The 14,375-nt window shown below is 41.3% G+C and overlaps 1 protein-coding gene across 2 annotated transcripts in view; it reads right to left on the bottom strand.

Moving 5' to 3' along the window:
- The window catches only part of LOC116728710 (Down syndrome cell adhesion molecule-like protein 1 homolog), a 69,532-nt gene that overhangs the window by 4,034 nt on the left and 51,123 nt on the right, over positions 1–14,375 (bottom strand). The window contains exons 18-32 of one of the 2 annotated variants that reach the window (XM_032576992.1): positions 14,179–14,325; positions 13,217–13,372; positions 9,042–9,181; positions 6,143–6,296; positions 5,551–5,668; positions 5,266–5,429; positions 5,075–5,173; positions 4,624–4,812; positions 2,842–3,129; positions 2,556–2,711; positions 2,414–2,444; positions 1,023–1,141; positions 771–923; positions 457–651; positions 52–363 (exon numbers count right to left, since the gene is read on the bottom strand). In XM_032576992.1, the coding sequence (XP_032432883.1) occupies positions 52–363; positions 457–651; positions 771–923; positions 1,023–1,141; positions 2,414–2,444; positions 2,556–2,711; positions 2,842–3,129; positions 4,624–4,812; positions 5,075–5,173; positions 5,266–5,429; positions 5,551–5,668; positions 6,143–6,296; positions 9,042–9,181; positions 13,217–13,372; positions 14,179–14,325 (2,421 nt within the window). Of the gene's footprint in view, positions 1–51; positions 364–456; positions 652–770; positions 924–1,022; positions 1,142–2,413; positions 2,445–2,555; positions 2,712–2,841; positions 3,130–4,623; positions 4,813–5,074; positions 5,174–5,265; positions 5,430–5,550; positions 5,669–6,142; positions 6,297–9,041; positions 9,182–13,216; positions 13,373–14,139; positions 14,326–14,375 lie in introns of both variants that reach the window. The other variant, XM_032576991.1, reaches the window with a different exon arrangement.

Below are 14,375 nucleotides of genomic sequence, written 5' to 3' on the forward strand. Positions count from 1 at the left end.
GAAAACTTCTGCAAAGTACCGTAAAACATCTACACAAATTGCTCCACTTACTTTTGTTTGCCCGGTGGGGAATGGGCACCGCCACGTTCTTCCCGCGGTCGTAGTCCTGCGGTTTGGGTGGCGAGGCGGTGAAGCGGCAGATGCCCGGCTCAGACGGCGTGCTGAGGGAGGTCATGCTGTCCGCGGGGTCGTTGGTACCGGTGGTCATCTGGTCCGACGAGCTGTCGGAGATGAAGCACTCTGTGATGGTGAACTTGGCGTGCTGCAGGTGCTCCTCCAGCTTGGCGTGCTCGTACGCTCGGGCCAGCTCCTCGTAGGTGGAGGAGGCGCTCTCCGTCGACACCATGCTGTTACGACCCTTATCTGGAAGAACAAAGGAGGTATGTTCAGAAATTAAAATATTGCATGCCAGTATTTACATTTTTCTAACAAATGGCAGCAGTCAGATTGACAAACCCGTGTCTTGAGAGAGGCTGGCGCTGTAGCTGTCACTCTCGGTGGCGGTGATGCCGTGGGAGCCCATCGTCCGCCAGTCGGACGTCAGAGTTCGCGCCGAAGCTGTGGACTGACTCGGTCGACTCAGTGTCCACTGGCTGGAGTATCTGTTCCTGGAGCTGTGAGCGGACTTTATGCTCTTCCTGGACACAGGGTCTGAGCGACAACACAGAGATGAGAGTTCAGCTCGGTACAACGAAGGCTCTGCATCAATGATTCAGCCACCTAGACATCCATTTTCAGACGCTTGAGCATAAAACATGAAGCGAGCTCACTTGTGCCAGGGCGGATGTCTGACATGTCAATCAGAGGTCCTGAGTTCTGGATCAGGGCCTGGTGGTGCAGGGACACGCCCGTGCAGAAGTTCTGGGGATTCACTGACTGGCTGAACTCGGTGTCTGTCACCGGCACCGCTGCCTTGTCCTCTCCTGCCGCAGACACGTGGAAATGCAGTTTTTAGACACTCCTGCTGTAAAAATGACCACCCAGGACAGATGGTTTTAGCGTCATGTTTTAAAGGGACTTGCCTATCTGTTTGATGCCTTCCTTGTCCTCGATGAGCAGCTGAACTCGGGGAATGTCGATGTGGAGCCTCGGCCCTTGCGGAGGGCCCTTCACCGGCGTGTCTATGCTGCGATTGTTCTTGCTGGACACACAAACACATAATGATGTCAAATGTTATATACAGAGTAGATGTAAAACATACATTTTTAAATCTTGCAACATATTTTCAATTAGATTTAGGTCTGAATATGCTTTGATCTATTTCATTTTAGTTCTGTATTGTAGGAATCAGTGTTCTGGATTGACCTGCATTTCCTGCCTTCCACTTTCTATTAGTTCTGATCAACCATGTTTCACCAGTACAGATGTGTGTTCATATACTACATGTTTTTTTTCCACAATTAGCATTTCTGGTAGCCAAAAAATGGCAGTTTCAGGCCCATCTGAACAGAGCATCTTTTTATTTTTTATTTATTTATTTCGAACAGACAAAAAGTAAAAACAATAAAAAAAAATAGAAATTAAAACAAATTATCATGCCCATTGACATACAACTTTACATTATTTGTTGGAAAAGTAGCAGGTAGAAGGTACAAGATTTTAGGATTTTATGTCCCTCTCATACTCATTTAAATCTCACATTCTCATCCCTAAATGTACAATTATTTATAGATTTTTAATATAATCAATAGCGGTTTTGGTCTTTGAGACACCCATCCTATGCAACATATTTCCCAATAAGCTCCTTTTTAAACAGTTTTTTTAAGCAGTGTTCCCTGCATGGCAAACTGCAAAATGACTTTCTACAGCTTTCTTTCAAAATTTTGCTTCATTATATTTCTTAATTCTTCCATTAAGGCCAGCATTTGTTGAATGAGTGACTAGTAGTTGTCCTGTCGACATATTTTTTGGAACATGTTACCGGCATCAAACTCCAAAAGAGGGAATATTTGCAAAACAACCATAAAGTTTATTTCAAAATGACATATCTTGTCTTTGTAGTTAATTCAGTTGAACCTGGTTTGAAAAGGATTTGCAAATCTTTATATTCTGTTTTTATTTATGCTTTAATTAACGTCTCAACTTCAATGGAATCGGGATTGTGCCTCTTCTGCAGAGCTAATATTAATATTCATGATGTTTGTTCACAAAGTTTTAGAACAATACCTTTTCTCAGGGCTTCACAGAACATATACTAACAATTAAATTAAATTAAATTTACTACTAAATTTACTAATGTGAAGGATATTGATTGCGCTGGAATTTATGTAGGTGCCTCACAGTTCTTTCTTGATCCACTTCACAGTCATGCACGTCTTTCATTGATTTTGTGGTCGTCACATTTTGTTCATAACTATAGAATATTTTAAGGATACAATGTGCCATCTACATTGTTATAAAAAATAAGTCTCACCTGATCAGCATCTCAGCCAGGCTCTTAGCATCTGTAGTGAGAGTGACTTAATTAGCTTACTGTTAGCCTTGACTTTAATCTACGCATCTTAGCGCAGTGTTACAATAATCTATTCAACAGATTTATCTCTTCTATCTCTTACCCCTGAGCCGTTTAAGCCTCTTCTCTTTGCGTTTCTTACGGATGATGAAGAGCAAAGCCACGCCCAGAGTGACCAGGATGACAGGAGAGCCGATGGAGAACAGTTTTTTCACGTCATCCCCCTCTCCACGGGCAGATTTAATGGGGGGGATCGTACCTGAGGAGAGTTAGAAAAAAATAGCAACAAAGACTAATTGAAATTCAGAATTTCAATTTCTGAATTGAAATTCAGAAATTGAATTTCAATTCAATTCAAAGGAAAACAAAGGAGAAATAAAAACACTCACTGCCATCATAGTCGGTGGTAGCAAACTGGGAGGTCTGGTTTCCACAGCCAGCGCTGTTGCAGGCCTTCATTTTGAGCTCGTACCATGTGGCCTCGCGAAGCTCGCTGAGGAACAGCTGATTGGTGGAGTTGGCCTTAAGGCTCTGCCAGGCCCAGGTGCCTTTAGGTCTGAAGTCCAGCATTAGGTCAGTGATGGGGCAGCCGCCACTGGTCCAGCCCTGCAGGTTGAGTCCCGCATGGGTGGAGTTGATGTGGGTGAGTAGCGGCTGGTCCTTGTTAAACACCGGCTCTGGAGAGAGAAGAAGACACCAGAAAGCAACAGATGAGAAACAGGCTGAGACTTAGTAAGCATATGCTGTAAATAAGGCTGGTGGCAAGGTCACAGCCACTCAACATTAGCATGAATTTTAAATCAGTTTGGGGCATTTTAAGATTCTTCTTACCATGGTGCAATAAGTATATAGCAAAAAAATCTACAATGAGTTTTGAATACAAGGGTTGAATTTATTGTAGATTTTCACAAATCTATAAAAACAGGCTCATATATATGCATACAGCCCCAGTAATGTCTGGATAAATGTCTTTCAGGGAGTTGCAAGTTTTGTAGCCATCAACACTTCTGGCTTAATTCTGTATACCTGATATCTCTTAGTAGTGCTAATTTAAAGAGGCTGTTTTTTGTGTGGCTTTTTATACATGATCAACATGTTTTTGACAAAATTAAGGTTGAGGCCATTACTGAACCGTAACCTTTCACAGCTGTGTCAGCTTAGCTGTGGATTTAAGAAGAAGTTGAAAGAGTTGGAGGTATTCCTCCGTCTTCAGGATCTGTCCACTTTTTAGCAAAACACCATAATTGGCAGCAAAACAAACACCCAAAAGGATGATGCTCCACCACCGTGCTTGAGAGATGGTAATAGTGCTTGTAGACTCAAATTGACTCTTCTAAACATGCTCTCTTTACTTAATTAGACTGTAAAATGTGTTTGAGGAACTTTCTAAGAAATTTTCTTTCAATTCAGGGAGATGGTTAGCATCCACTTTCAGATCTTGGAAAAATTGTGATCTTGGAATCAGCAGTTGTTTAAAAAATATCTCCTAAAGACTTTCCCAGTTTGTGTAAATCTACAAATCTCCTTCAAAGACCCTTATTGCGTTTATGAGCCGTTCTTGTTAATTCGATCAATTTAATAAATGAGGCCAAATAAAAATATGTGTTTATAATTTTAACAGGCAAAGAGAAACAACCAGGTGCAGAAAATCATCAGCCTCGTCACGTTGCAAGGCGTTCCAGAGCCCTCAGAAGCTTTTTGGTGGTTCAGGTGAATGTATATTTGGTTGGAGAAAATCCACAATAAATTCAAATGTTTGCACTCATTTATTGTTTTAAAAGTCCATTGAACTTGTTTTTGCACTGACAGATTGTCCTAAAAAAATCTTTAACATCCCAAATTAGAACTTTACCGACATATTCACTAAATTAACATATAAGTCTCGATGAGTCTTGTTTGTCAGATTAAAAGTTGACAGATACTTTTCAGTAAGTCCCCATTTCTGTTTTTTAAAAATAGTTTTTTTTAATGGTTGTAATTTTTTATTCTAAATATAATGTTTCCATTACCTGTAGTAATCACCATGTTTAACTTACTGCTAAAGTTCCTGAAATTAATGGGCTTTTCAATAACATTCTCATTTATTGAATATGTCTGTATATACTCTGGTTCATCATTAATTTACTGCTTGAGACTTTATTTGTCAAACTGCTCCTACACCCTCCTCTCACCTCTTCCGTGCGTCTTGGCCTCGATGATCTCACTGATGCGACCCGAGCCGACGCTGTTCTTGGCTGCCAGCTTGACTTTGTACCATGTTCCGCAGCGCAGATTGTCCAGCCTGAAGGAGCGCTCGCTGGAGCTGATGAACACATCCCTCCACTCCTCTGTGTTGTCCACAGAATACTGCAGCACAAATCCTGCAGGCGCACAACACAGTTTTTGTCAATGAAGCCAATGATCAAGCTGAAGCTGCCAATGTTTGGACACCAGGAGGCGACAGCGAGCTTGGAATGGATGCAGTCAGTACAGGATTCGCCTCTTCATACACGAATAGCACTTGTTTTCAAATGCAACTCACTTCAAGAGTGTGAAACTGGCAGAAAAAAAATCATCTCAGGAGCAACGTTTGTTTTAAGAATAACTGTAAAGAATGAACAAGCGGACCAGTAGGGCGAGTACCTCTGATAGAGCTTCCTCCATTGTCCCCTGGAATCCAAGCCAGGGTGATGGAGGAGGTGGAGGTGGTGGAGACAGTCAGACGAGGCTGGTCAGGAGGAACTGAACACGCAAACAGAAACACACTGAGTCAGTGTTCAGACTCTATGGAGCCACCTTCAACTAGTAAATCAAAGAAAACAGCTTCTTCTTACCTTGCACCACCAGATTCACAATGATGGTGTCAAAGCCCAGGGTGTTAGTCGCCGTGCAGGTGTAGTACCCAGAATCCTCGGCTTTTACCGAACGTAGCACCAGCGTGCCGTTGGACAAGATCTGCCGCTGACCATCGGCCGTCACTGGGACGGCAGAATCCTCGCTGATGAGAGGAGGAAAACAGTCAAACGGAGTTATTATTTTCAGTTTCCCTCCTGAAGCGGCAGCAGCATCCATCTGAGTGAGTCATGACTCAGACATGAGTTGTGTTTAAGGGGTCTGACCTGTCTTTGGTCCATTTAATGGTGGGGGCGGGCTCGCCGACCGAGCTGCAGGGCAGACGGACTTCCTTCATCCAGGGCGTGGTCACCGTGCCCCCGAAGGAGAGGATTTTTGCCGGGACTGTAGAGACAGACGAGAAACACTTCAACCTTTGACATGGACTGCAAAGTCTGTCTGTGTGTGCTGTTTTCTGCTTTGAACCGCCTGGAGGGAAAGGCCTGCACTTGCATCAGAAGGAATAAAAAAGATGCAGCGGAGGGTTTCAGTGCAACCCCCCTCCTCAGGCCACTTGGGTCAGTCTATTTTTTCTCCATAGATCCTCCCTTCGATTGATCCCTGCCTACTTCCTCTCTCCCCGGGGGTCATTTTACTAGATAGCCCCTGTTCATCACCACATAATTAACAACAGCATTCCTTGCAACGTACCGACGACTCAATCAATACCACAGCTGTCAATCAATAGCCAGAAACAGTAGACAGAGAGGAGACGGTGGAGGGATGAAAGTGACTGGTGTGCAGGAGATCTCCCTCATAACCTTTACACAGCCTCTCTTTACACGTCTCCTCCGCCGCGGGCTCTCCTGAAGGACCCACCTTTCCCAGCAGGCTCCACTGTGACCTTTGAGCTGATGTTGCCGCGGCCGGCGGTCGTCACGGCCGCGGCCCAGATGTGGTACTGTTTGCCGCGGCTGAGGTGCGTGATACGGTAAAAGAGCATCTCGGGGTTGGCCTCGTACTCGCTGGGCGCCTGGGAACGAGAGCACGCCATGTCATGTTAGGAGGCCCTCACAGCGCAGCAACAGGACAGGCTCAGTGGTGGCGCGTGAAACAAACACTGGACATATTGCAAGTCAGAATTCAGGTTTGGTTCGACACGTGTAACAAGACCACATGAGAAAATGAAAACATAATATTTTTTACTAGTTTTTTTTAAAAGTATAAAAACTAAAATAATATCTGCCACTGTCAGTTTACAACTGGATAAGGAAACAGCATGCAGTTTGATTCAACTCATGCTTTAATAAATAAACATCCTTTGTCATACAGTACTTGTATTTGTTCATGGTAAGTGTTTGTTACTTTAACTATTAAACTAAAACAAAGCAAATTTGCATGTTTTATCTAAAAAAAGAGAATTGGTCAAAGTCAGAAGTCAAGAGTCGATAGATCAGGCCTCAGAGAAAACCACAAATCGGTTTCGGCATATCGGTGTTTGCTTTATCACAAGGTGAGAATTCAAAAGTGAATCAACTTTATTTAGAACGAGAGCCCAGATATTAGATAGGGTATACTATCTAGAAGACTGTGCTCTACAAAAGGCATAACAGAAGAATATATGTCGCTGTATTGAGTTTACTGACTGTACATGCACATGAGATGCAGCCATTTCTGTGCATGTTTGGATTCTCTGAATGCTGGAGACAGAAAACTGTTCAGGACTGTGTGATGATGGATTGTAATTTGATTGATCGCTTCATTATGTCATAATTCTGCAATGAGTGAATCAAGTGTCTTTGTTAATCAGTTTTGTTAATTGTTGGGTCAGAAAACACACTCAGCATAGCACAGTTCTGTTAGTAATATATGTTGGGAGAAATATAACCCTGACGAAAATATTTATGAATGTCTTGCTGTATATTCAGCGATGTGTAGTAAACCAAAGGGTCATATTTGAATCTTTTTTCTTTTAAATTCTTAATCTTGCGTCTATATTTTTAACAATAGTGTTTTCTATTAATGTTCTAAAACAACCCAAGGTGTTATTTATCGCCACCATTTTATGGCATATACCGGATATTTTATTTCAATTTGCAGCTATGCTTTTAATCTGAAAAATTTTTTAAAATAAATTTTAAAAAATCTAGCCTGTCACTGTTTATCAGTGAGGATTCATAGATAACAGGCATGCTGGAGATTTCTAGAATTCAGTCTCTTTTCTAGGATTTTGTTACTTGCTGTTTGAGCATTTCAAAAAATAAAAATAAAAATACACGCATTTACTGTAAAAGTGAAACATCGATGGTTCTTAAATTATGAACAGCAGAGGGCAATTCTGAATAACAATCTCAAATTCAATACTTTTTCAATGTATATAGTATTTTTTAAATATAATTTCTCCCTGATATTAATGTAAGAGCTTTGTTTGAACTTTTTTTTACTTGCCTGTCTACTAAACAAGCTGGAAGAAATAAGAAACACAGCAATAAGAGACATTATCAGACCACTTCTTCATTATTTGTTATCTGATCAAAATCATTTTTCTGATACATTTAGAAATATTAATTTTCTTTTTCGTACAAAATTCACCCATGTTTTCATTAAAAATATAGAAATAGATGATAAATAGACACACAAGAGTATATGAAAGATGAAACTGTAAGATCAGTTCAAGTCTTCAGCATTAAAATATTACTGCTTAATAAATCTAATCTACCATACGATTCACTAAGAAACATTTTAAAAGGTGAACATTTACTTATATTCACACACAAAAAAAACCCAGAATAGCTTGTTCAAAAAACTCGTAGCTCTTTCTGTTTTTATTCCTTTGACTGGTTTATCTCTCAGCGTTAATCTTCATTTCCTTCACCGCTTGCCTTTCCTTTTCTCTCCTCTGTCCCTCACTGTGTTACTTGGTGAAGAGGAGAGGATGGATGGACAGAAGGGGGTGATATATGTGTGTGTGTTTGTGTGTGTGTACAGGGGGGTTCGAACATTCCTCCAGCGTTGCGGTGGTGTTGTGGTGATCCAGGGAGTGATACAGGGAGATAATGAAAAGACGGACAAAAGCACTCTCATCTCGATGTGACTGATACCCTCCTCTACTCCTCCCTTACACCCTGCCTGTCCTCCCTCCATCCCTCTCTTTTTCCCTATTTCCCTGTGGTGTCTCCCTACCTCTATCAGTGTGCCTCTTTTTCCTTCTCAGCCTCCTCTACCCCCCTCCTCCTGCCTTTCCTTCCCTCCCTTTCCTGCCCATGCTCATTTACATGGCACTCATGCACAAGGAGGGAGGAATATTTGCGAATAATAAGAAAGTGAGATCCATTCCTTATATCAGACTTCGCTGTGTGCTTTGCTGTTTATGTGCACATAATCTAGCCAAAATTGAAAACGCTCCACAATACGTGTATAAATAGAAAATGTTAAAATGTGATGTGTGTGTGTTTCTGATGCGGCAGTCTGCATGTGTGAGCTTGTTCTCAGCCTCATTTGCATATCTACGTCTCATCACGTTGCCAAGACAACCTCATCTGTTCATCTGGGAGGGCAGGAAATAAAGCAATGGTGCAAACACAGTGAAAGACAGACATGCGCAAAGATATACACACACACACACACCCCCACACACACACACACACACAAACACACCCAAAGGTTCAATTAATTATAGTGGTGACAAATGAATCATTTCCTTTGGCTGATTTTATCAACTTGCTTTTACAAGCAACGGAAGCATTTTTTTATTGACCCCCATAGAGGAAGGACTCACCGGCTGCCCAGATCCTGGACTGGAGCAGTAAATGGTGTACTTGCGGATAACACCATTTGGTTTGAGAGGTGGTAACCAGGACACGACCACGCTGCTTGGAGAGGAAGGAACTGCCTTGATGCCGGCTGGTGGACCGGGAACTGCAGAAAAAAAAAAAAAACAGAGAGCAGCATTAGCACATGCAGGAATGCATATGCATATGTGTGCATGAGTATGCATGCTCAAAGGTTGCTGAAGGCTTTATGTGGCCAGAAGCAGCATTTGACTTGGAGGCCACCAAAGGATCGCAAACATCACTTATGATTTGACAGTCTTGATCAATGTTGCTTTGTGCATTAAGCTGTGTTTAGTTCACTACTGAAGATACAATGATTTTCTTAAAAGCTACCATGAGATACCTAAGCCTAAATAAATAAATAAGTAAATAAATAAAGAGCACATATGCAGTTATTTCTCTAACTCACATTTGGTTCAACAATAGTGTCCATTGTGCTAGTCATGAAAAGATACAGTATATACACTATAAAAAGGAATTTACAAGGTTAATATGTTGCAGGGTATAATACTCATTTGATCTTGTCAATATAAGATCGAATTGTTTTGGTTCTGCATTAATTTAATTTGGTTTGGGGTGTGTAAGGAATGTAGATGGGTCCTTTGTCTGGAAGAGGGGTGCGTTGGCGCCATAATCAAAAGAGTCCACTAGGGGGACTAGTGCGCTCTTCTCTACACGCAATACAAGAGTAAGTGAAAGCGCACTGATCTCATCTTGTGATCATTTCTTCTCTTACATTTGTCCTTTTAAAAGTTAAGAAATGGGATCTAACTCCCAGGAGAATGATATGTGGATGAATGCTAGCCCTGTATGTGCGAATTTGTATGTATTTAGTTTATATTGCTTTAATGTGATGTGCGAAGAGTGTTTGGCTAACTAGCTTAGCTCTGTTGCTAACGGCAGTAGGCCTCATGTTCCGTTCGGCATCCGGCAGTTTGATTTGTTTAAATTGGAATAATAACTTGTGATTTTTGTGAAGTAGTACAAGCAATGTACTGTTTTTCATCATTTTGGTTGGAAATATTTATATTTTTTAATTATTAATTTAGTTCTGACTGTACCATAAAAACATTACTTAAATAATTCAGAGTGAAATGTTGAAATATCGTTAAATAACTGTAATGTGAAATACTTGATTTTGTATAAAAAATATAGTATAAATGACTTGCAGTTAGAAAGGTTGAGAATTGTATGAAAAGAGATTTCTGTGTGCTGCTTCTCTACACTCAATACAAGAGTAAGTGAAAGCGCACTGATTTCATCTTGTGATCATTTCTTCTCTTACATTTGTCCTTTTATAAAGGCTATCAAATACATAATAAAACATAATAAAAATAACTACTAAAATAATAAAAATAAAAATGTGGCTGATTACAGCCACATTGGTTTGTAAATCTAAAATTCAAGAATGGGTAAAAACTTCTACTAATCATTTTTACCATTTGTTCTGGTAATAAATGTAACTTGATTACAATTTTACAGACATGTTGGTTCGGTGAAGCGTTGTTCTCATTTGTTTATGGTGTCCAATAGAGAACGCAGATATGTTTATTGGAGTTGTGCTATGAATAAATACATCAACTTGGTAAAAATGTATATGAATCAGTCAATCAAATGTTATTTGCATTGCACCTTTCAGCAACAAGGCATTTAAAGTGCTTTAAATCAGAAAAAAATAAAATAAAATACAAAGTCATAGAACACATGGTCAACAGTACATTTTCTACATCAAATTATTGATTAATGTTTCATGATTAGGTTTCAAAAGCAACTCTAAACAGGTGAGTTTAAGTCTTGATTTAAAGGAACTCAGTGTTTCAACTGTTTTGCAGTTTTCTTGAAGTTTGTTCCAGATTTGTGGTGCATAGAAGCTGAATAACCATCATAATCTGTGCAAATTAGTAAGTGTATGAGTTGGAGCAAGAATTTAGATTAGCTAGCTTAGTGTCGATGGTAATGCTAAAGTAAAACTTGCTAGATTAGCAAAAGTGTTATTGTTCCAAGTCAAAACTGTTAGCTTTTTAACCTAAAACAACTGCTGTCAATGGACAGTCGGCTACCTATTCTAGCTGTGGTAGTCAGGAAATGGTTTATATATACCTATCAATCAACATAACAATATGAGGTTATGAAACTATACTAAAGCCAAACTTTTTATCAAGTTGCTTCTAAGCCTGTAGCAGCAATCATTTACTAATGAATGATGCATATAACTTGTTGTCAGGGAAAAGGTTTTCATGCCACCTTGAAAATAGTTTTGTGCAATAGGATATTTATAAATCATTTCTTCTTTTTACTGTTTGTTAAATACCCGAGGACACATTAGATTAGCAAAAGTGTCTTTTTGCTTCTAATCATACACTATTTTTAGTCAAAGAATACACCACATATAAAATAAAATCTGTTACAAGAAAAGTGCAAGAAAGAACTGTCCAGATGTGTTCAGTGACACTGTGGAAACGTGACCCCTGCTAAAACCCAAAACTGACTGCATTAAATCACTGCTAACATAACAATTAAAATAGGCTCTTCTGAAGACCTCCTGTGTCCTCCAGGGCCTCCACACAGCAGCATGCTTCGCTTATTATCCAGGCCTGCCCTGTGTGTGATCGCTTGTTGGGATGGCTGTTAAAGTGAGCAGGCTTGTTTGCAGATTGGTCGTCTTATCCCACACTAAGCCGCTCTGGGAAGGACTCGGTTTGGATGGACGGCAGTGACATATGTTCTTTCAGACGCTGGTCAGCAGTTCTGACTCTGTGACACCCTGCATTCTCTTAACTCTCGCGCTCACAAACAGATTAGACCTTAGTGTCTGATCCGCCACTAGCCACTTCAGCTTGACACTGGACACTGCTTAATGCTGATTACAAGATAATGATTCAAGAAGGCGCTTAAGGGAAGGAGTCACACTTTACAAAAACACATCAGGACATTGAAATGCTTCAAAAAGGAGAACAAAAGAAGCTTTTTTTCACATTGATCGTACAGTATATGGCGCTACCAATCAAGCCTATTCAACGTGCTCCATAAATATAACTCAAGCTTGACAGTGGGCCTCATCTGGGGTTTATAGAAGGAGACCCAGCCCCATAAATCTATCCCCCAGTTCTTCTTTTTATCCTCCAAGAGGCCCCCCGATCTAGCCATTCACCCAACTTATACCCCTTTGACTCCTCAACCCCACACATGACATTAGTCAGCATGAAAACAACATTAACTAAGAAAGTGTTGATGCAGCGGGGGAGCGCTCAAAGGAGGGAGGCGGGGATGAAGTCCAGGGGAGAATGGTAGCTGTGTCTCCAATGGGACTGATCAGAGAGCAGCCAGCGATCGTTATCGTAACTGGACCGCCATGTCAAAGTAGGAGTGGCAGATATAGAGAGAGAGAGTGAGAGGGGAAAGATAAGTCCCATCTGGTGCCCAAAATCTGCCCCAGACTCCAGACAGACGGGCGGACTGTCTGCTACGCACGGCTAGCACAACCAAAATGATGATGAAGATGAGAGGCGCAGCGGTGCTGCATTAACAGCCCCATTATGGATGCAGTATGTGCTGGTTTGTCAATGGGAGGGTGTGTCACACCCCAAACAAATGAAAATTACAAAGACCTCTTTATTTCATCAGAAAGAAAGTCTTCATCTCTATTTATTTATTTTTTGCTCAGCCAAGACGACCGAATGATCAATTTTCTGTCTTTGCATCTTCAATCCACTGTGCTCCTCCTCCTTCTTTATAAAGAGACATGGATCTGGCTGTAATCCCGCCTCCAATGGTGTAAGCACAAAATTAATTCTCTCTAATCCATGCAGAGTTAATCTTTGCGCCTGTGGCAGGAGAGGATGCGGGCCGGGGCTGATGGCTGACTCCTAGATGCTGGATGCTCCTCCTGCTCCTCCTCCACCCCCCTCGTTCCCACCGCCAGCCCTCCCTCAGCCTCGAGCCGTGGACCTAAAGCCTCTTAATTCTCATTAGCACTGCTAATGGAGCTTCCCAACACAAATGGGCTTTTGTCATGGGCTAGATACAACACAGTTCGCTTTTTGTTATCTGCCTCCTATTCAACGCGTCTCTTGACTTAAGCACAGTGTTTAGACAAATAAATTAGAAACTGTACACTCACGGTCCTCGCGCGTTTGTATGTACAGGACGTTGCTGCGGACTCCGTCACCGGCCTGCGTGTAGGCCAGAACCTGAACGCTGTAGTTGGTGAATTTCTCCAGCCCTCGCAGCTCCACCTGTTCACGTGTGGTGGTGATGTTCTGCATCTCTCCCCATTCTGAGGCAAAAAAGACCGGAAAAACATGCGTGTTTATCACCTGCAGCTATTTATTTTGTTTTTATCAGAAATTCTTAGGACTGTAATTAATGCAGAATTGCTCTAAGTAAGCTAGGATGGTGATAAAAATATGTATATACTACATATATCAATATTTATATAAATAAAGATAAATATACATATATATGTATATATTTATTTTGCACAAACGTGCAGTGCCTTGCAAGAGCATTTGTACTAGGACTGCATGGTATTACAAGATCATAAGTCAGCGATGGTATTGATAAGGATTGCGTCGCCAATAGTGATTGAAAATTCAAATTTTTTCTTTCTTGTTCAGCTATTTTCCTTGCAGCAATGAGATTTGATTGGCCCTCAATGTGCTGAGTTTATATGGCATTCATTCCTATGGATTTGTGGGCTGTCCCAGTGTTCAACCACATGCATGTCAGGTTAACTGGCCTCTCTAAACTGCCCTTTGCTTTGAGTGTGTGTGCATCGCTCTCTGTCCTGTGACGTTTTTCCTCACTGTTTTGGTCAATTATATAAAATCCCAAGAAAATAAATTGAGGTTTAAAGCTCAAACTTGAAAATGTGAAAAAGCTAAACTCGTTCTCGTTTGCAAGACACTGCATAGAAACACGTGCAACGAAACAAAAGATGCTTCATGAGAAGGGTAAACAAACAAGTTCACAGCACTGACACAGAGGTACGTGACTATGAGGATGAATTTTGGTGAATTTTAGAATGAGATAGGTGATAATTACTCTGCATCGGCCACTGGGCCCGGCCCCCACAGCACCCACCTCCGTCGGGGAAGAGGGACCAAAACACAACCCGGTAGCCTTTCAGCACGCCGTGCAGCGTCATGCGCGGAGGCTCCGACCACGTGATCACCGCCTCATCCGACGTCACCGAGATTGCTCTCACGTTCTGTGGGGGCTCGCTCGGCACTGTAAAAGCAAAAAATAAACACGATCCATAGAATTTAACTTGACATAAA

Source organism: Xiphophorus hellerii, chromosome 11 (assembly GCF_003331165.1).
Source record: "Xiphophorus hellerii strain 12219 chromosome 11, Xiphophorus_hellerii-4.1, whole genome shotgun sequence".
Lineage (NCBI taxonomy): Eukaryota > Metazoa > Chordata > Actinopteri > Cyprinodontiformes > Poeciliidae > Xiphophorus > Xiphophorus hellerii.